The following is a 23571-nucleotide window of genomic DNA, read 5'->3' as shown; positions in this document are numbered from 1 at the left end:
CCTGTCAAGGACACTGCTGGCTTCAGGCATCACTCGACACTCTGTGGCCTCAGTCAATGCTGGTGCTCTGCTGCTGGCGTCATGCTAGGCAAAAATGCAGACTTCTCTCTTGACTGAGCCTGGAGCTCAGCAGAGTGCAAGGGCTGCATGCTGCCTGCAATGCTCTTCTACCATGGCTGCAGAGGACTCTTGTAAACGGCAGCAGCAGTCTTTTTAAAGACAGTTCAGCGTTGCTGGGAACAGCGTGATTAGACAACAGGTGTGTGCCCCAGCCTCTACAACATGCAGGCCTATCAGGAGAGGGCCCTCTCTTTACAATCTGGGGCGACAGTGTGCCCTCTGCACCCTCCAACCCCCGCAGGAAGTCTCAGGTCAGTGCTCCTTCTGTTTTCACTGGGCGGCAATCATTGTCTGCTAGTGCTTGCCCCAGAAATAAAACACACATTTTCCGATGCATAGTACATCCGGCACCAAAGAGCATGACCTCCTCTGCCTACTACATAGTTAAAAGGTGCTACTTGAGCCTAGCAGCAGCTGGCACCAGGAATGGCAAATGTAAGCTATCATTGACATTGTCCAGACACCCTGCGTGGTCTTGGGGGTTAGGCAGGCGCCCCTTGCCAGAAATAGGCAAAGCACCGCCCCTCTGATTCATGAGGGCACTGCTCCGTGAAGCTCATGCTGTGACAGGCCGCATGGTATTAAGGAGGCCGCAGCAGGGCTGAGTGAGTCTCCATTTGATTTCTGGAATCACGCAGCCAGCCCCAATGCCACAGCGAGGTACAAATTGTGCATTGTAGGTCCCCATAGAGCTGCAAACTAACCCTGCTTCTGCCAGGTCGACATCACCCACTTCTCCCCGCTCCTGCTAACTTATAAGCCAATAGCAGCCATGTGATACCGGAAGAAACACTGACAAGAACAGACAAGAGGCCAAAAAGGCCTACAAAAGACATAATGACAGTGATAGGGTACTAAAGTGGGCATCGGACCGCGAGCTACTGGTAGGCTGATGGTGAGTTAACGGTAGCTCGCGATCGACTGGTTGGAGACCCCTGATCTACAGGAACACCATCAGCATCACGACCAACGCTGAAGACACCATCTCCTCCGCCGAACACCTACATTTCCAGTTCCACACCGACCCCCAGACCACCTCTCAGAGGAACACTCATCTATAGACCCCCGGGCCCAAGCACACAATTCAGAGAAACCATCGCCGACGCCATCAGCCCACACGCCCTAGCCTCGCCAGAATACATCCTCCTAAGAGACCTGAACTTTCACCTGGAGAACAACAACAACAACAACACCACCACCACCCTGCTCGACAATCTCGCCAACCTCGGACTCAAGCAACTGGTGGACACCCCCACCCACCTCGCTGACCACACCCTCGACGCCATCTTCACCGCCAGTAACCACGTCGCCTTCAACCACTACACAAGACTACACTGGACCAACCACAGCTGCATACATTTCACATTCAAGAAGACTACATCTCACCACCACACGCATCGGATCCCCCGCAGATGCTGGAGCAAAGTCACCACTGACCAGCTTACCACGTCACTGAGCCAGAACCCACCTGCTGACACCAACATACCCGAAACCAACGACGCAGCTCTCAACTTCGCACAATGGATCACCAACTGCGCCGACGACCTCGCTCCACTGAAAAACCCCAACAGCAAAATCACCTCCACAAAACCCTCATGGTTCACAGATGCCCTCAAAACCGCAAAGAGAACTTGCCGATCACTTGAGAATACATGGCGCCAGGAACGAATGTCAGAAAACATGACAGCCCTCAAGGCCGCCACCAGCGAATACCATCAGCAGATCCGGAACACCAAGAGAATATCGTTCAAAGAGCGACTGGACAACAACACCCACAACAGCAAGGAACTCTTCAGCATCGTCAAAGAGCTCTCCAGCCCCAATGCCAGCAACAACGATGTAACATGGATTATATCTGAGTTATGTTGTAGGTTGTATCATCCATCTCTCCACCAACGGAACCCTGTAAGGATGATGTCACATGGATTATATTTTAGCTATGTTGTAGTTTGTGTCGTCCATCTCTCCACCAGCGGAACCCTGTAAGGATGATGAACATGGATTATATCTTAGCTATGTTGTCGTTTGTATCGTCCATCTCTCCACCATTGGAACCCTTTAAGGATGATGTCACATGGATTACATTTTAGCTATGTTGTAGATTGGGGAACATCCTTTACCACAAAACCTTTACATCGTGGTACCGTTACCACGCAGCTTTTACAACGCGAGTCGTTACAACAACTTGCGCTGGGGGGCGCTCCAGGATAGGGAATAGTTTATTTTACTATCCAACTCCTTCCCTACTATCCACGGGTACTGGAGTTGGAATAGTAAATTAAACTATTCACTATCCAGCGCCCCCAACGCAAGTTGTTGTAACGACTTGCGTTGTAAAACCTGCATCATAACGGTACGCGTTGTAAAAGCACACGTTGTACCGTCATACATCCTTGTAGATTGTATTATCCATCTCTCCACCAGTGGAACCCTGTAAGGATGATGTCACATGGATTATATTTTAGCTATGTTGTAGTTTGTATCATCCATCTCTCCACCAGTGGAACCCTGTAAGGATGATGTCACATGGATTATAATCAAACCAAATTGACTTTATTTCGGATATATTGCAATCCATAAAAGTACAAAACATTATACATTTCATTTTAAAAGAAGAACATCACAGAATTACAAAGTCAATATTGAGTACATAGTACATATGACTTTCTTAGCAAAGTGAGTAGACAAAACAGTACAGGGAAAGTGCGACTAGTGCCCAAGTGCGAAAAAAAAGTGCAGAAGTGCTTCGAGCTGTAATAAAGTGCAGAAGTGCTTCGGGCTGTAATTCACAATTACTCATCAAGGCATTTTCTTATTCTCACCGTTAGTTTTAAAAATTCTAACACCTGAAGAACACAATCAGAATGCAACAGCTGTAAGTATACAAGGGCGGGTCTAATTTGTTTAAAATTTAGTTTCTTTAAAAGAGTGACAAGATACCGCCTACGGGGGTACTCATAAAATGTACATAAAAATATAAAATGCAGCATATCCTGTGGAGACTTCCCGTCGCAGCCACAGGGAGCTGCAGGTTTCTTAAAAATGTCCGACATTGGTCTGATTAAAACATGATGAAAAATATTGAACCTGAACCGAGTCAGCAAAAATTTATCATGAGAGGAGAAGGAGCATGTTAGATACATTTCCATATTATCACAAGTTCTTAACATGATATACTTTCTAACATTGGGTTTCAGGAGCTCAACCTCATCTCTTAGGGCACTGCGATCCATAAGAAAGGCCCTCTTAATTGCTACAACGTCACCCTTGACTATATCCCTAGGATTTTCAAACACGTTCAGGCGACCAAGCTTCAAAAAATTGGACTTCAAGTATTTTAGCCACGGTACACACATCGCATAATCAAGTGAAACAAGATCTTCCATTATCTGGTGTGTTAGGGGGATTTCCTGATTTAGCCATAATTTTAGCCAACATAACAATGGTTTCAGTCCAACAATGTCAGTTATATACTGACAACCAAGCTCTTCATGTGCCGCTAAATTCGGTGTACTTACTGGGACACACAACAGACGCTTTAGAAAATTGTTTTCAACTATTTGTAGCTGTTCGCCATTTGTATGGCCCCATATCTCACTGCCATAGACTGCAGTAGCTATGGATTTGGCATTATATAGTTTCATCATGGCCACAGTAGGTTTTTTCCCAAGTTTACTTGGATTATACTTTAGCTATGTTGTAGTTTGTATCGTCCATCTCTCCACCAGTGGAACCCTGTAAGGATGATGTCACATGGATTATATTTTAGCTATGTTGTTGATTGTATCATCCATCTCTCCACCAGTGGAACCCTGTAAGGATGATGTCACATGGATTATATTTTAGCTATGTTGTAGGTTGTATCATCCATCTCTCCACCAGTGGAGCCTGTCAGGATGATGTAACATGGATTATATCTTAGTTATGTTGTAGGTTGTATCATCCATCTCTCCACCAGCGGAACCCTGTAAGGGTGATGTCACATGGATTATATTTTAGCTATGTTGCAGTTTGTATCGTCCATCTCTCCACCAGCGGAACCCTGTAAGGATGATTAACATGGATTATATCTTAGCTATGTTGTAGTTTGTATCATCCATCTCTCCACAAGTGGAACCCTGTAAGGATGATGTCACATGGATTATATTTTAGCTATGTTGTAAATTGTTTCATTCATCTCTCCACCAGCGGAACCATGTAAGGATGATGTAACATGGAATGTTGTTGTATGAAAACCACAGTTGGAGAAGGTCTGAGGGCCTTGCTTGCTGCTCCTGCTGGGGCTGTATCACTGATGTACTCTTGTTCTACAATAAATACTCTTGAAACATCTCAACAAGCTTGGAGTGATTACTACACTCACAGGCCAGGGAGAAGCAGCACGTGCTGACCCGGAAGTGAAACTGTTCAGTTTCATACAGCAGAGGAAGGTGAGGAGAGGAGGGCCCGAGGAAGGGGGGAACAGAGGAGGGGGCAGAGGGGGGAGGGGCAGAGGAGGAGGAGCGAGAGGAGGGGGCGAGGAGGGGCGAGGAAGGGGAGTGGGGATAGAGGGGGAGGGGAAATGAGGTGGGGCAGAGGGGGGATTGGCAGAGGTGCAGGGAGGAGGGGAGTAGAGGGGGGAGGAGGGGAGCCAATAGGGGTGAGAAGGGGGGCAGAGGGGGGAGGGGCAGAGGTGGAGGGAGGAGGCCAGAGGGAGGAGGAGAGGGCAGAGGGGGAGGGGCAGAGGAGGAGGAGAAAGAGGAGGGGGCCAGAGGGGGAGGGGGAACAGAGGAGGGGGAGGAGAGGGCAGAGAGGGGGTAGAGGGGGGAGGGGCAGATGTGGAGGGAGGAGGGGAGCAGAGGGAGGAGGAGGGGGCAGAGGGGGGAGGAGCAGAGGAAGGTGAGGAGAGGAGGGCCCGAGGGAGGGGGGAACAGAGGAGGCGAGCATATGAGGGGGGGAGGGGGGAGAATGGGGGTAGATGAGGGGAGGAAGAGGGCAGAGGAGGGGGAGGATTAGGAGGAGGGGCAAAGGAGGGGGGACGAAGGAGGAGGGGCACAGAGCAGAGGAGGGAGGAGGGGTTGAAGCAGAGGAGGAAGGAGTGGCAGGGAGGTGAGGGGCAGGAGGGGGGAGGGGGTGCTGGGGCAGAGGCGGGGGCAGAGAAGGGGGGCTGGGCAGAGAAGGGGGAGGGGGGCCAGAGCAGAGAGTGGAAGATGGGCTGAACAGAGGAGGTGCTGGTGCAGAGGAGGAGGAGGGGCCTGTGCAAAGGAGGGGGGGAGGGGCCAGGACAGAAGAGGGGGAGGAAGGGGCCAGTGCAGAGGGAAGAGGAGGGGCCAGGGCAGAGGAAGGAGGAGGGGCCAGGGCTGGGGGGGGCGGAGGGCATGAGGAGGAGGGGCCAGGGCAGAAGAGGGGGCAAAGGGCCCAGGACAGAGGGGGAGGAGGGGCTGGAGCAGAAGAGGGGGGAGCAGGGCGCGAGGCAGAGGACGGGGGAGGGGGGGAGGAGGGCCCAGGGCAGAGGAGAGAGGGTGAGACTTAGGTGGACCTGGGCAGAGGTGGGGGAAAAAGGAGGGAGGCGGGCCAGGGCAGAAGAGGAGGGAGGAGTCGGGGCAGAAGAGGGCTGGGGCAGAATGGGGGAGGGGCCGGGGCAAAGGAGAGGGGAAGGGGAGAGGGTGAGACTTAGGTGGGCTGGGGCAGAAGGGGAGGAGGAGCCGGGGCAGAAGAGGGGGGTGGAGGGGCCGGGCAGAAGAGGGGGATGGAGGGGCCGGGCAGAAGAGGGGGACGAGGGGCCGGGGCAGAAGAGGGGGGAGGGGCCAGGGCAGAAGAAGGGGAGGAGGGCCCTGGGTCGAGGAGGGAGGAGGACCTTGGGCAGAGGGGGAGAAGGGGCCCAGGCAGAGGGGGAGGAGGGGCCCAGGGTAGAAGGGGTAGGAGGGGCTGGGGCAGAGGGGAGAAGAGGGCCCAGTGCAGACGGGGGAGGGACTCAGGGAGGAGGGGCCAGGGCAGAGTAGGGAGAGGCCCATGGCAGAGGGGGAGGGGCGCAGGGAGGAGGGGCTGAGGCAGAGGGGGGAGGAAGGCCCAGGCAAAGGGGGGAGGCCCCAGGGCAGAGTAGGGGGGAGAGTCCTGGATAGAGGGGGGAGGGCCCGGTGCAGAGTTAGTGGGAGGGGCGCAGGGGAGAGTGATGAGGAGGGCCCGAGGCAGTGATGGGGGAATGTGGGGCCCGAGGCAGATGAAGGCGGAGGGGGAGGGCCTAGTTGGCGCGATATAAAACTAAAAAACAAAAACCACTGGGTGCAGAGAGTTGAGCAGCACCAAGCCTCCTGCAGTCCTTGTTTGCAGCAGTGGTAGCACTGCATGGTACAGCACATGAGCTCATACAGATGTGAAGTGCTATGACTTGGGGTCAGATGCGGGGGGCAGCACTAAATGCTCACACAGTCATATGACCCACAGCGGGGTAAGTTAGGCGTTGGATGTGGTGTGCATGCCACGAGCCTCTCACACTCATCGTGCAATCTAGGAAGTGTGAATGCAGTTCTTGTAGTGCCAGCTCTCATAGTATCCCTCTCTGAAGGGGTATTTATTTTGGGGTTATCGGCCCTTGAAGTATCTTGGGGGTCAAAGGCTCTCTGTCCCACTCCTGCTGCCCCTCCTCCATTCATTTAGGGGTGTCTCTCCCAGGGCTCATTGGCAGAGGTTGAACATACATCATGGGGGCCGCAGGTCAGAACAGTTGGGTCAGACTTGAGGCAGTTGTTTTGCATTCAGTTGGTGACGCTTGTTCAAACTAGCATATGAAACTATACCTTACAGTTCATTGAGATATTAAGGGTTTGTAGAACCCCGGGCGACACATATTTGGGGCTCCCTATTTGGAATACATTTGAATTTATTACCACTTTTAGGCTCACTTGAAGTCCCTATGATGCCAAAAAAAGATTGAATCCTGTTAAACCTTCAGAACCCAGGGCTGGCAAAAGCGTCTAAAGCCCAAGCTGGCTATAGTCCACCAGCCAAGTACTATCAAAAGAAGCTTGCACAAACATTGATAAAGATATTTATTTTTGAGTGTGGGTCTAGATCTTTTATTTGCAAAAACATTTTATGTGGATATCCAGCCAGCTTGTTATTTCCATAGCAGGGAAACCTGCTACTTTAGTGGACTAGTGCATAATATTACAATAAAAAGACATATGCATATAACACTTGAAATTGTAGCTTTAGTTGCAGAAAATTTGTTACTGTAAATATAGCCCTTTCACCATTGACATTCCTGCTGCAGCAACGAAAAATCAAAGCACTGCTGGGAGATGTATCACAGTCCCATCTAATAACTCCCCTTTATTTTCTCTTCCTCTGCCTTGTCCATCATCACTTCTATATATATATGTAAACCTCTCCAGCTAGACAGTTACCTGTGACCCTGCTCAATAAGATAATGGGACCGGCCAGGACACAGGAGATGTACAGAGACTTAATGAGATCAGTAGAGCGAAAGACATGAAGTAGAGGTGGAAGCGAGAGACGGAAATTATGTAGAAAGATATGGGAGGTGGAGAGAGGAAAAGAATATAGAAAAATGTGAGGTAGCCGGATGGAATGATGAAGAGTGGTAGATAGAGGAAGATGTGAAAGAGAGGTAGAGAAATAGGTGGAGTTTAGGGAGAAGGTAATGTAGAAAGACAGAAGAGGACAGTTTTCCAGGGGGGGAGGTGAAGAGAGAGGCAATATAGATAAAAGGTGAATTAGAGAGAGGTACAAGCAGCAAGAAGTGGAGGATGCACAATAGAGAGTGCAAAATGAGAAGGGATAGAGCACAACTTTTCAGGTTACAAGAGTAGAGAGGAGTGAAGTGTAGAAAGAGGAATCCGCAGTAGAGTGAAACAAGGAATTTGAAAACATATATGAACTGGAGAAAGATAGGTGATGTTGAAATAGAGATATAGAGTTGTGGGAAAATTAAAGAGGAAGAGACAGTTAGGTAGAGCGATCCGGACAGATAAAGTTTGAGAGCGATAGTTGAGATGGAGGGGGTGAGGTGAAATGGAGAAGGAGGTCCAGAGAATGATGTGTGTTTGAGTGAAAGAGCGAGTGATGGGGAGAGAAAGAGAGAATAGTTAATGGTTGAGGTAGAGCAATTGAGGTAGCCAGCAAGTAGTAAGATATTTCGAGATGTGAAGGAAATGGAACAGAGGTAGAGGGTGAGAAAGGGAGTTGGAGAGATTAGGTAGTAAATTAATAATTAGTTAAATCTAAAATATATTCAGTGAGTGAGGGGTTGGTGGGGCAGATAGAGGTGAGGCAGAGAGAAATGAGCTAGAGAGCAGAGGAGAATGGTGAGGCATGGAAAGGGATGAGAGAGAAGGCGAGGGAGGTAATGTAGTAGGACATGGAGAGAGTATGGAAGTGAGGTAAAGCTGGAGATGAGTTTGAGTGAGAAGTGAAATGGAAGGAGGAGAGAAACAGGGATGTAATAGAGAAACAAAATAAGTGTGGTACAGAGATAGGGATGAGGTAGAGGGAGTTGAGTAAGAGAGCGAGGATTATGAGTGATGTAGATGTAGGTACAGAGACTAAAGAGAGAGAGAGGCAAGGGCATGAGAGAGAGGTATATAAAGGGTGAAAAGAGTGACATATATTGGATGGGAGGTGAGGTAGATGAAGCTGAGCTAAAGATTTCGGAGATAAAAGAGAGGGTGGAGGTACACAGAGAAGTATAGATATGTTAAGCGGGACGGTGAGGTGAAGTACGGAGAGAGTGATAAAACACACTCATTTCCCTGCAATTGTCACTAGCTGCTGGAGAATGTGACGGTTAAAACTAGGCAGATGAAACATGCAAAAGAGAATGTGAGGTTTAAGGCTGGGCAGACCAAGCATGCACAAGAAAATGTGAGGGTTAAATCTGGGCAGACCACGCATGCACAAGAGAATGTGAGGGTTGAGGCTGGGCAGATCAACCATGCACAAGAGAATGTGAGTGTTGAGGCCGGCATACCACGCATGCACAAGAGAATGTGACGGTTGAGGCTTGGCAGACGAAGCATGCACTAGAGAATGTGAGGGTTAAGGCTGGGCATACCAAGCATGCACAAGAGAATGGGAGGTTTAAGTCTGGGCAGACCACGCATGCACAAGGGAATGTGAGGTTTGAGGCTGCATAGACCACGCATGCACAAGAAAATGTGAGGGTTAGGGCTGGGCACACCAAGCATGCACAAGAGAATGTGAGGGTTGATGCTGGACAGACCAAGCATGCACAAGAGAATGTGAGGGTTGAGGCTGGGCAGACTAAGCATGCACAAGAGAATGTGAGGGTTGAGGCTGGGCAGACCAAGCATGCACAAGAGAATGTGAGGGTTGAGCCTGGGCAGACCAAGCATGCACAAGAAAATGTGAGGGTTGAGGCTGGGCAGACCAAGCATGCACAAGAGAATGTGAGGGTTGAGGCTGGGAAGACCAAGCATGCACAAGAGAATGTGAGGGTTGAGGCTGGGCAGACCAAGCGTGCACATGAGAATGGGAGGTTTAAGTCTGGGCAGACCATGCATGCACAGGAGAATATGAGGGTTGAAGCTGGGCAGACCAAGCATGCACAAGAAAATGTGAGGGTTAGGACTGGGCACACCAAGCATGCACTAGAGAATGTGAGGGTTGAGGCTGGACAGACCAAGCATGCACAAGAGAATATGAGGGTTGAGGCTGGACAGACCAAGCATGCACTAGAGAATGTGAGGGTTGAGGCTGCGTAGACCAAGCATGCACTAGAGAATGTGAGGGTTGAGGCTGGGCAGACCAAGCATGCACAAGAGAATGTGAGCGTTGAGGCTGGACAGACCAAGCATGCACAAGAGAATGTGAGGGTTGAGACTGCGTAGACCACGCATGCACTAGAGAATGTGAGGGTTGAGGCTGGGCAGACCAAGCATGCACAAGAGAATGTGAGGGTTGAGGCTGGACAGACCAAGCATGCACAAGAGAATGTGAGGGTTGAGGCTGCGTAGACCACGCATGCACTAGAGAATGTGAGGGTTGAGGCTGGGCAGACCACGCATGCACAAGAGAATGTGAGGTTTGAGGCTGCATAGACCACGCATGCACAAGAAAATGTGAGGGTTAGGGCTGGGCACACCAAGCATGCACAAGAGAATGTGAGGGTTGAGGCTGGGCAGACCAAGCATGCACAAGAGAATGTGAGGGTTGAGGCTGGGAAGACCAAGCATGCACAAGAAAATGTGAGGGTTAAGGCTGGGCAGACCAAGCATGCACAAGAGAATGTGAGGGTTGAGGCTGGGCAGACCAAGCATGCACGCTACTGCGCATATTTAATGTTTTTTAGTGCAACAGTGTACACCATTTTGTTGGAGCACGATAAAGTACAAGGAGGAGCAAGCAGCCCTGAGCCAGATTTATGAAACACTGCACGCTGTTGCTCACTACCCCAGCACAAGTACACAGTCTACCTAGTGCCACGCAAAACCTTTTCACCGTAGGACAGAGGTGTGTGTGCTGTCTAGCATAGGATTCATACTGGGAACACACCATTCCAGTACAAAATCCTATACATAAAGTAATCCTTACACACTCCACAGGTTGTGTTTGTGCTGTGAAGTGCAGCGCACATGCAATGTGTGGAGTGTTTGAAGAAGTGACAAAGTTTCTCTGTGTTATCACCCGCTTCGGTGGCTTTTTTAACATAAAATTCACAGATCCTCAGTACTCTCACAATGTGATATTGAAGCCTTGTACATTTTTCCATATTTCCGCGCGTTGCTAATATATGAAGTATCGCGTGTCCATGGTGGTGATAGAAAGGGCGGAGTTTATTTCCTTACAGAATGCTCCACCCACAGATCTGCTTCCTCCTGAGATACTGATACCTTCCAACTCCCTCAGCAGCATTCCACATTGGGTGTTGCCTCAGAGACTCTGGGATGTCACAGCTCTGTTGAAGAGGCTGCAAGAACTTTGTGTGAAGAGTGAGCCGTGATTATTTGGGGTGTTGCATGTCATTGTGCAGATCTGTACCCGCCTTCTGCCCGCCCTGTGTGTAGATCTCTGGGAGTAGGTGATGGCTGTGAATGGCTTCAATGAGCCTAATGTTCCGGGACTAAACGTATGGAAGTGATTTGTGTGTATGTGATTGTTTGTGTGACTGGTCGTCTTGGGTGGATACATTATAAATGAGTCTGAAAGTGACTGATCAGTCTGATAAAAACATTTGCTTCTTTCTAATGTGTACGTGTTTGTGCCTGGGGTACAATCTGTGTATGAATTGTGTTTCATGAAATGTGTGTGCACAGCAGAGATGAATGCCTGTGTAATTGTATGTCTTTGTGCAGCATTGTGTGGAACTGAAGATTTTTGATGTGTTTGAGAGACATCTGGTGTGTTACATTAATCCATTTATTAATGAGGTGTGAGGCTGTACAAGAAGAGTTGGAGTTTGTGTCACATCTGTGAGTATACAGTTGAATGGAGTTTTTAAAGAGCAATTTTGTTTTGTGTGCGTGTGTGTTGCAAACATTTTGTGTGTGTGTGCCAAGCATTTTGCCAAAGACAAGCCTGTCTGCTCCCAGGAATGCCTAGCCACATCCGCTCGGACCAGGAGTCGGGTAGAAACAATGACATCACCCCGTCGCAAGACCTCTGCAACTCCCTCGCGTCCTACTTCCACAACAAGATCACGGACATACACAACAGCTTCAACAACCAACCAACGCAAGCCACAACCGCAACAACGCCACCCACCACCACCCTCCGCACCTGGACCCCGATCAGCACCGAAGACACCATCCGCACAATGAACTCCATCCATTCCGGATCTCCGACTGCCCTCACCACGTCTTCAACAAGGCCGACGCTGTCATCGCACCCCACCTGCGGGACATCATCAACACCTCCTTCGAAACCGCCACCTTCCCTGAGAGATGGAAGCACGCCGAACTCAGCGCTCTTCTCAAGAAACCCACAGCAGACCCCACCGACCTCAAGAACTACCGTCCCATCTCGCTCCTCCCGTTTCCGGCCAAAGTCATCGAGAAGACCGTCAACAAACAGCTGGCCGCCTTCCTCGAGACGAATGGATCCCTCGACCCCTCACAGTCGGGCTTCCGAGCGAACCACAGCACCGAGACCGCCCTCATCGCTGCCACCGATGACCTTCGAACTCTGATGGACAACGGAGAAACAGCGGCCCTCATCCTCCTGGACCTCTCCGCGGCTTTCGACACTGTCTGCCACCGCACCCTAGTACAGCGCCTCGGCAACATCGGAATCCAGGACAAGGCACTGGAATGGATCACCTCCTTCCTCGACGGAAGAACACAGAGAGTCCGCCTACCACCGTACAAGTCAGAGGCCACCAAAGTCATCTGCGGCGTCCCTCAAGGATCCTCACTGAGCCCCACCCTCTTCAACGTCTACATGAGCCCCCTCGCGGCCATCGCACGCCAACACAACCTCAACATAATCTCCTACGCCGACGACACCCAGCTGATCCTCTCCCTGACCAAGAGAGAGAGGTAGCCGAATGGATGACGACCAGCCGCCTGAAACTGAACTCGGACAAGACGGAGGTCCTCATCCTGGGCTCCTCGCCCTCCGCCTGGGACGACTCCTGGTGGCCCCCCGCCCTGGGCACCGCACCCAAACCGACGGACCACGCACGCAACCTGGGCTTCATCCGGGACTCCTCCCTCTCCATGACCAGACAAGTAAACGCCGTCTCCTCGTCTTGCTTCAACATCCTGCGCATGCTACGTAAGATCTTCCGGTGGATCCCCACCGAGACGAGGCAGACGGTCACCCAGGCCCTCGTCACCAGCCGACTGGACTACGGCAACGCCCTCTACGCCGGAACCACCGCCAAGCTCCAGAAGAGACTCCAGCGGATCCAGAACGCCTCGGCCAGACTCATCCTCGACATCCCCCGACGCAGCCACATCTCCGGACACCTGAGAGATCTGCACTGGCTCCCGGTCAACAAGAGAATCACCTTCCGTCTCCTCACCCACGCGCACAAAGCCCTACACGACCAAGGCCCGAGCTACCTCAACAACCGGATCAACTTCTACACTCCCAAGCGCCTCCTCAGATCAACCAACCACGCCCTCGCCGCCGTCCCCCGCATCCGAAGAGCGACAACAGGAGGAAGGTCCTTCTCCTACCTGGCCGCCAAGACCTGGAACTCACTCCCGACCGACCTGCGCCTGACCCAAGACCCCCTCTCCTTCAGGAAGAAGCTCAAGACTTGGCTGTTCGAGCAGTAACGGCACCCCCCCCCTACCCAGCGCCTTGAGACCCTACGGGTGAGTAGTGCGCTCTATAAATGACCTGATTGATTGATTGATTGATATACTCAAAATGTTGCATATTGTAAATGTGTGGGATTTGTAAAGCGCACAGCTGCCCGTAAGCATCCCGGCGCTGCAGACCGCTGGGGAACCCGTCCTGGCTTTCCCTGTGAGATGGTCCCTTTCTGGGTATCTCCAATGTGAAACCAGGCATCCCCGGCATCTGTGGGGGGACGTTGTAGAGATGAGGCAAGCTTAATGCCCAGAGTTGCTGAGTGTGATCCCTGGTTAGAGTAGGCACCGAGGCGAGAATTGTCGAGTCCGCTGACCCTGGTCCACGACCCTGCCGCGTCGGGAATTGAACCCTGGTCCCGGCCGTTCTCTGCTTTCGGGTCTGCCGCCTCTAACCAGTGAGCCACACCACTCCACTTCAGCATATTCAGCATGAGATCTATTGTCTTTCAGGTACAGAGATTTTAGTATCTCCCATGCTTGTCTCAACTTTAGAAGCAAATGGCGTGTATGCCAGCCACACATATAGAGTAATCTGGTACTCAACAGCCCTCACTGCGGACAAACAAACAATAAGACTCTTCTACATCCTCCGATTGAGGAGTTGTTAAAAGCGGCTTAACTAAACCCACCCTCCCTAGGCAAAGATAAGGTGGAAATACTAAAATTATTAGAATTTCTTAAGCCGGATATCATGTTCTTAACAGAAACCTGGTTGTCAGAGGAATCTATTCCAGATCTCTAGAAGCCATACCCGAAGATAACCAAATGAGAACAAGCTCAGAGAAAGGAGGTGAGATAGCAGCAATTATTCACCAGTGGATCCGCACATCTCTGAAACAAATTACTCAAACTGAAGGTGTAGATCTGCTCCCTTTCTCAATTTTGGAATTGATGACTTCAACTCGGTCCCTAAAGATAATGAATTTGCTGAGTGAATAATGGTGAGTTTACACCAACACATTACATGCTCAGCTCACATAAAACAAAATCCCTTAGATCTGATATGGGCGTATAATTTGAATCAATCCAATATAATCATCCTTCCTTGCATACAGTCCAATCAGTATTTGATCAGCGTTTGTATTCCGGTAGATTTTCTAACTTGATCCACAAGCAGCAAATGAAACCATACACACATGGCGACACATTAATACAGAGCCAGTGTTATCAACACTCTCACAATTCCATCCCCGCCCCTCTTCCCATCAATTGAAGACATTCTATCCAAAGAAAAATAATCCACTCTGTGGCTCAGACAGGCTAGTTATAAACCACACCAGACCAGTACCAGTAAAAGAAGGCGAAACCTGCATTGCTTCGACACTGCCGGGAAAGGGATGATAAAGAGAGAAAAATCACATTGAGAATTGAGCTTGCACAATATAAATGCAAAACCGCGCATGCAAAGTCCTCTTAATAGGAAAATAATAAAATTATTTTTTAAAATCCTGAACGATTTGTCGCCCCAGATGAGAAATGAGAACTTCCCTGACTCCTATTGAGGCATTCTGTGACAATCTAAATACTTAACAAAAAATTTCTTCAAAGATAATATAAACAAATACAGCAGCAGTAATTCTGAAGTCAGAAGAGCTTCATTCGATTTTAGGCATGTAAAATCATAAAAGCAGTCAATTAAAAACATCTCATCTCACTTCTAAAAATACAATGGTAAACATAAATATGTATAAGTTCATAAAACAGTTCATTTACTGTAGCTATTTCTAGTTAGTCAACATAAAAATAACACATCCCATATATTTTCTGTCAGACACCTAACATTTAAAATGTTCCTTGCTCTCAGTATGCTTTTTAGGAAACCCACCATCGTTCCAATGCAATAATAGTTATCCAACATCTGTAAATACAAAAGAGCTTGATGGCATTGTCTCCATCCCCCCTGTTTTAATAGGGGTATAATCCATCTACGTTGTTCATTTACGTAAAAAGCCCCCTGCCCTCCCCCCTCCCCCCTGAGCACTAGCATGCAGTCTGTTTCCTTCTCTGTGGCATTCAGTAGGGAGTAAACATTTAAAAAGAAGTCCACCCAAGTTTTTTCATCAATTGCTACCTCAATGGAAGGCGCATCGGGCTTGTTAGTAAAAAAAGGAGCGTTCACGCCCTGCCAAAATAGGGAGCTGTTTTTACTCGTTGAAGCTTCTTTAATGTTCTCCCAAGCCTTCTCTTTCATTTAATTTATCCTAGTTTTTCTAACTTCATTGTACAGCTTCCTACATTTCCTATTTTCCTCCTTATCTCTTACTTTCTTATGTAAGGCTTTTTTTTCTGATGTCAAGTCTAAAAGAACTCAACCACCTTATCCTTGTTTGAAGAAATAAACAGGCTTCATGAATTTATGATCAAGGTCAAATCCGGGTCACCAATGACCCTTGCCCTCCAGCAGTCATGGAATCTCTGACTTCAGCAATCAATCAATCACATTTGTAAAGTGTACCCGTAATGGTATCTGGACGCTGAGGCTGCTGTGTCTCCATCGAAAAGCGAGATCTTGAGCAATCCCCTGCAGAGCGTTTTCATCAATTCAGCAGCTCAAGCTTTCGTTCCAAGTGTGTTTCAAAATTCTGTAGAGCTCACGATACTGAAAAACCAGGGAGAAGTGCCGGATATAACCAAGAATTATAGGGCAATACCTCTGCTCCCTTAACCTGCAAAAACTATTGGTCAGAGAACTGTCTTCAAGAGGTTCCAGGCTTTATAACTACACCAGCTCTCAGATAATTCTTATCAATGGAATGTCCGCATCACCACTCCTGTCTCAAAATATGATGCCATTTGATGATTACTTGATGAGGTTGAATCAGCTAAAACCGTATGTGGACAAAACTGAGATTGTAATTCAAAAGAATAAGACCAACGTTTGGAAACAACTTTACTCACCAACAAAAATGAGATTGAACCGGAGCCTAAACCCACAGCTAAAAGCCTCTGAGTGATAATCAATTGTAATCTTAGCAAGAACCAGCCTGCTGGAGCAGTAGGATCTAAATGCAGATTTATGCTGAAACTGCTTCAGAAACGAACCCCTCTCCTCCCACTTCAGACAAGAAAAGCAATAGTGGTAGCCGCAGGCCTATCTAGATCGCATTATGCCAACCGAGTATATGTAAGATTACCCAATAACACCATTCATAGACTACAAGTAATTCACAGCGACGCAGCTTGTTTACTACATCACATACCGAGGTGGGCACACGTCACACCTATATTGAAATAACAAATCCAGTCTACGACCCTCTGTCTGAGCCCTAATGGGTTGAGAGGTCTAGCCCCTCACTTCATTGCAAGATACACCCGCAAAAAACTTACGATCTCACTTGAATTTACTTGCTATTCCGAAATTACAGAAGATCAGATCAGGTAGACGCAGCTTTGTGGTACAAGCTCCTTCCATATGGGGCTCTCTCCCGGCTAAATCCATTTGAATCTAACTTCAAGTGTTTTCCCAGAAATCTAACAGTCCACAAGCCTACTCATACCACATTCTTCCCTGGTCTGATTCGTTGTCTTCTATTTTGGATATTTCTGATTCAATTCCAAGAAACCCCAGGTTGAACATGCTCTCTTTACATGTAATGACATAACAAGTGTTTTGTAGATCCTGTAGAGGTTTGGTATGTTGGTGCGTGCTTCCGTCACTGAACTGAATATTGCAAAAGAGAGGTGTACAGTGCAAGTGAGAATGATAGAGCAGTCTTGTCTGCTAGGGTATTATAAACCTTTCATTGCTGCAAGGCTGTTACAGTATAAATTATTTTCATAAAAGTGTGCAATTCGAGCAGACCAAGGAACACACATAGTGTTGGAAATGCATTTCAAATCAGTGCCTTTCATAATATATGAACTATGTTATGGATATTGTTAAATTTTAATGATTGAATTTTTTTCTGGCTTTAGAAATTCCCAATTTCCTCTGATCACACTGGGGTTGGTGAGACAGGAAGGAATATTTTGGCCTAGTGGTCCTGTGATAACGTGTTGTCTTTTCTCTTTTCCTCTCCTCTGTAGACACTTGAGACTTGAAAATCAGAGTACCAGAATGGGCAGAAGACGGGCTCCAGAAAAGAAAGTGACAGCGCAGTGTTCACGTGAATCTCTCCATGACATCTCAACTTCAGGATCCCGAAATGGTGCTCAGAGGGACCAGGAGCTGGAACTGCTTCTGGATGACCTCCCCCACATTATCCTTTTATCCATGCTGGAGGAGTTGGAAGCCAAACTGGATAACTTGCTGACTGCTGTGGAGGACGTACCTTCTAGAGTCGCTGGGCTGATTAAGAAAATCTGGATAGAAAAGGATCAATGTTACCCAGATAATGATAAGGTGTCTTTGGAGATGGTCTGTCCAGTGAGCATTAGAGATTGTACTGTTAGCCAGTCTCCTGTGACACCTCAGCCTGATAGGCCAGGGGATCCGAGCTTGTGTCTTCAGACAGTGTTTTCTGATGGGCATGCACCAAAGCAGGAGTGTACGCTCTCTTCTCCGACCGATGTTCAAGTGCGTCCATATGAGCCAAACCTTTGTCTACAGCCAGTGTTTCCAGATCAACGTGACCCACGGGAGGACCAGTGCTTGCAATCTGGGTTTCCAGCTGGAAATGGACTACAGCTGGATTGTACTCTATCCAGATGCTCTCAGATGGATCCTCCAGGCAGATCACTGGAGGCAAACCTGTGTCTTCACTCAGAATTTGTTCTTGGCCAGGCACCAGAGCAAGACCAGAGCATACAGTCAGCGTTCCCAGAAGAGAGAAAACCAGATGGGCACCTGAAGCCAGAACCATCCCCGTTGTCTGCTAATAGCTGGGACCAGCAACCGAACCTCTGCCCACACCCAGTATTTCCTGAAGGACATGAACCACAGCAAAACCACCGTATACAACCTGCGCTACCAAATGGGAAGGAACATGATGATCCCTTAGAGGAAGGATTGATGTGTTTTGATTTCCAAGATCCCCAGGAGAACCGCAGCCTACAACCCGTGTCACCTGAAGAGATGTCATCAGACGAACACATAGAGTCTGGGCTATTGTCCTTGGATGAGTTGGGGTCACAACAAACCCAGCGCCTCCAGCAACACCTATGCTTGAAGCAGGAACTTCCTTATGCGCAGGATCCAAATGTGAACTATGAGCTAGAATCTATGCGCCCTGAAGCACAGGAACCAGATCAAAATGACAATCTAGAACCGGCCTGTACAGATGCACACAGTTCAGATCAGAATTACAAGCTAGAACCACTGCACACTGCGGCACAGGACCAAGAGCTAGAGTCAGTGCTTCCTGAAGCACAGAAACCAGATCAGAACAACACGGTGGAACAACTGCACCCTGAATTACAGCATCAACATCAGAACTGCAAGGCAGAACTGCTCTGTCCTGATGAGCGGGGTCAGTGTGCGCCTCCATCATTTTTAGGACTGGATACAAATACTGCAGATGAAGACTCAATGGAGAGAGGAAATACAAAATCACATTTATTGCTGTTCGAAGCTACCCCAGGTATGTGGTTTACTATAAATGGACTCTTGGAGTGCATACTAACACATGTAACCTCTTCAAAATGTGTATGGACAGATTTTAGAAAGTCTCCAATGGGATCATTTGGGATTGGGTGGAACCCCCTGAGCCATACTGACCCCAGAGTATGAGTACACAGGGTGCAGATGTGTCCCTGCATTCTCCTCCTCTGATTCCATACAGGATGGCATCCTTCCTGTGCAGAAACAGGTCTGGTTATGGGACTCTGCATGAGACAAATAGGCTAGTAGCTCTTGTCGTTCGTCCCCATTCCAGGCTGAGGAACTGGAAATAGCGCCAGTCATGTGAGGATTTACTGGCCAGAATCGCACGTAATAGTCGGATGCAAGTGATGTGGTGTTCATTGAGAATATCAGACATGTGCCGTCTGGAGAGGGAACTGTGTTTCCAGTTGCACAGTTACATTGGGTAAGACGCAGTCGTCTCCAGTTCCTGATATAAAAATCCTAGTCTGTATTCGGCCTCAGCAGCAGGGCTGACCAGGGCTGTTGTTGTCACTGCAGGGTTCTCCAGAAGTGCACTCCACCTCATGATAGACAGATACACAAAGGTTTTGGAACTCTGAGGTGACTTGCAATAATCTTATTATATGCACCAGGTGGTACTTTATCTCGTATAATACATGGTCACACCATCACCTTTCCCACAAACCTTGGTGCGTAGCTCCTACATATGCAGCAGCTAGCATGTTTGCAAACATGAAGAATGAACTTAAAACCTCTTGTGCAAAAATAAACATAAAAACTGTTAGATATTTGTTGCAAAAAGATGTTAGAAACTGTTCAATAAAAGGCCATTAAAATAAAAGCTGCAGTAGCTCGAAACGTGTAGAAACATGCAGAACTATTCCACCCTTCCTTTATCTAAGGAAACTAATAAACATATTCCCTCTGCTTCTCATAGTAAGCTAGTAACATAGAGCAGAAGTAATAAAAGCAAAGTTCTGTTTGTTGCTTTAAGCAGCTGCTTCAATAATGCTTCGTGGGGTGGAGTGGAATTGGATAGATTGGAGTGGAGTGTTGTGGGGTAGATTAGGGTGTAGTGGAATGGGGTAGATTGGGTGGATTGTAGTGGGGTGGTTTGGATGGAGTGGGGTAGATTGGATGAAGTGGAAAGGGATAGATTGGGTGGAGTGGGGTAGATTACAGAGGAGTGCATTAGATTATGGTACATTGGAGTTGGGTAGATTGTGGTAGGAGTGTAGATGAGTTGGATAGATTGCAGTGGGATCCATTGAAATGGAGTTGGGTAAATTGGACTGAAGTAGAGTGAGGTAGATTGGGGTGAAGTCAGTTAGATTGGAGTAGATTAGAGTTGGGGTAGGTTGAAGTGGAGTGGGGTAGACTGGGGTATGTTGGAGCAGAGTGGGGTAAATGTGAGTGGAGTGTGGTAGATTGGGGTGGAGTCGGGTAGATTGGGTTAGATTGAGTGTATTAGGGTAGATTGGATTGGAATGGGGTAGATTGAGTTAGAGTGGGGTAGATTGTGGTGGGTAAATTGGGAATGAATTGATTGGAATGGGGTGGATTGGAGTGGGGTGGATTGGGGTACTTTGGAGTGGAGTGGGATAGATTGGAGTGGGGTGGTGTGGAGTTGAGTGGCGTAGTGTGGTGTATACTTGGTGTGGTAGCACACTGCCATTACAGACAACACATTTTCAATTGAAATGATCATTACATTTCCACCGAAATATGGTTTTACTGAACATAAATGATAATGTTTGCAAATGTCATCCCCTAGTGTATTAATGTGTTTCAATCTTATTCAAATATTTTTCTCCACACTTCAGTAATACAAAACAAATGTGCTTCATTTGTACTAATTCTGATATATTCTGAAACATCAGCACAGTTCTTTTCTTTAGGTCTTGCCGCAACAGCGCTTAACTTTGTGGGCTTACTGCCCACCCATTGCTTTTTATTTGTTTCTTTGAATCTCCTTTAAACAGCCTTGCTTCCAAATGGCTAATCTTTCCTACCTGTCCCTCCTTTTCGTAAATTGTTCCCTCCCACGGAGCACCGTCCCGTTACTTGTATTCTTGCAATGGTCCCATATTATCAACTGCGTTAGGCACTTTTTCTTTTTTCTTTGTCTAAGAGCACTTCATAAGAACACTTTTTTCACTCGCTCCAAGCTTTTTTGTAAATGGCTGTAATTCTTGTTCTTATCTCGTCACATTTGCTGTTCATTCACAGACCGAGATCAAATGTCAGATGATGTTTCCCCTAAACAGCCTGTTCTTTCTCTGACTTCAAAGTAAGAGAGCCAGTTCCTCACCGTCTCACTCATCGCTGCTTGCCTCTCCTTGCTTGTAATGTATAAAAGCAAATTACTTCATTTTCTTGCCTTCACCACCTCCCCATCGCATAATGGTAGCAGCCGTTTCAACTAAAGTGCTCATGTCTACTGCTGCCGACCAGAAACTTCACTGTCGACTGTAAAGTTGGCACCTAAGGTTCTGGAAGGACGCTTGGGGTGAGGGGACATTGGCATGTACAGAGGGCAGTACCATTGAAGCATCTTCTGGCAGCTCTCACCAGCAGCATCATGACGCGACCCTGCCACATCTGTACAACGTGTCCGGGCCGAAAGCAGTATATGATAACAGCTATATATTCTGTAACCAGTTGCTTGCTGCGTACAATCCACTGTACTAAATGATATGAGGTATTCTTAGTACTTGTATTTCTAAAATGTCACATGTTGTAATATTTAGGACGCATACTATTGTAATGCAAGTTGATCTCTAGTAATGTTTAGGACATAGATTATTTGTAAAGTAGAAATGCTTTCCACTTAAAAGTGAATATATGTACTTGGTAGTTTATTTAAAGGGCTAATCAAACCAAATGTCAGAAGTAAAATGCTATAGAATTGTGAAGCACTCTGATACCCAGCTGGGTCATGTTGGCACTATATAAAACACTGAATTATTAAATGAATAACACACCTGAGTGCGGGGAGATCCCCCCACACACACCTGATGCCTGCTGTGAAGAAGGTGTGTGAGGGCTGAAAAATTACATTCACGCCCTGCAAGGCCAGCGCCCTCGATGCTGCCTGTGTGGTGGCCATATTGAAGCAGAAAACCATCAGGACATCTCAGGCATTTACACCCAATACTGTGATAGATGGCAAGCCCGTGGGCGGATTTGGAAATTAGTGGGCGCTTTGCTAGTGGTATCTTGAGGAAAATAATCAAATACCGGCAGCGAGGCCAAAGCTACTTTTCAAAAAGAACATAGTCACACTGGGGAGAGACTTCTCAGGCTCTGATTGTGGGCTGTGATTCCCTGAAGGAGGTCTTGTATCTCTCTCTCAGGACTCGATTTCCCAGCAACCCGCAAGGGTAGCCTGGAAACACTGGAGCTGGATTTCTCACCCAGAGAAAAGACAGCGTCTCTCAGTGCGTCAGCTGGAGGGTCGGCTTCCTTTGGCACTTGCTGCAGCGTGATGCGTCGGGCAAGTAGATAGTCGAACTGCTCCAAACCACCGTGTGTTTGTCTGGGCAAATGTGGGCATATTTATACCTTGAAGGTGCCGAGTTTGACGTACGGTTGGACATAATAACGTCATCAAAGACTCAGTTCTTTGAAAACTCCATGATTTCTTAGATAAATTAGTATTCAAGCAAGGGGAAGTCCCTAGCTGCTGAAGGCGGGTTTTTCCAAGAAATCGTTGTGGATTCTCATAACTAGTGGAAGTAGCCATGCTGTATTTGGGCTGCATAGGCTAAATCTAAATATGGTTATGATTTCTATGCCTATATAAGTATAGGGTAATTTATACCTATATATGGGCATGAATCGGGAAAATTACACTAGGGTCCTAGAGTCATATACAACACAAGGATAGAGCCCTTGGTATGAGTTTGTTTATTGCAGTGTTGGGTGAGATCGTTCGCTTCCAGGAGGGTGGATAGGGCTTGTACTATTGGATCATCTGCATTGTTCAAGTGCAGATTCAGGTCTCCTAGAAGAACGTCTGCGCTGCCTTTAAGGTAGTTTTGCGTTAATAGGTTTGTTTAGTCCTCAAAGATTTGTCATTTTTCACCAGGAGGGTGATAGATGACATGAATTTTGATAGAGTTGGGGCCTTTGGAGGAGAGTTGAACTCCTACATATTCAAAGGTAGGGTATTTCATGTTGAGGAATGGAGTTAAGCACAGATAGTTTTTGTGTATAATGGTTAATCCTCCGCCAATACGATCCTAGCGGTCGTACGGATGATTGAGAAGCCCTGTGGGTTGAGGAAATTGATTAAACAGGATGAGTGGTCATTCAGCCGGGTTTCAGTTGGAAAGCAGAAGTCAATTTTGTGTCCTAGGATGGTTTCGGCTATTTGAGTGGCATGCTTGACTGCTGACTGACAGTTTAGTAGCATACAGCAACGCGTAGGTAGTGATCTTGGACCAGGCTGACAGGGTTGGATGGTTGTTATTTGGGTAGGCTGCCTGGGAGGGCGAGTGGTGTTCAGGGTTCTACTTGTGCTAAGGATGACTGGGATCTGGCGGCGACAAGGCTTGTTCGTCATACGTGTTGCTCAGCATTTCAGCTTCCCGTTGCGTGATTTCAGTCGTGGTGCATCTATGTTTGAGTTGGTGATGGATATAG

The 23571-nt window shown here is 47.8% G+C and overlaps 1 protein-coding gene across 1 annotated transcript in view; it reads left to right on the top strand.

Moving 5' to 3' along the window:
- Positions 1 to 4371: 4371 nt before the first annotated feature.
- LOC144822345 (uncharacterized) overlaps positions 4372 to 23571 on the top strand; it is a 43987-nt gene continuing 24787 nt past the window's right edge. The window contains exons 1-2 of the mRNA XM_078679775.1: positions 4372 to 4550; positions 17427 to 18919. Coding sequence (XP_078535901.1) covers positions 17458 to 18919 — 1462 coding nt within the window. The 5' untranslated portion in view covers positions 4372 to 4550; positions 17427 to 17457. The remainder of the gene's footprint in view (positions 4551 to 17426; positions 18920 to 23571) is intronic.

Source organism: Lissotriton helveticus, chromosome 1_1, assembly GCF_964261635.1.
Source record: "Lissotriton helveticus chromosome 1_1, aLisHel1.1, whole genome shotgun sequence".
Taxonomy (NCBI): Eukaryota; Metazoa; Chordata; class Amphibia; order Caudata; family Salamandridae; genus Lissotriton; species Lissotriton helveticus.
The sequence above is the reverse complement of the archived record's forward strand: the minus strand, read 5'-3'. Positions and strand labels throughout refer to the sequence as shown.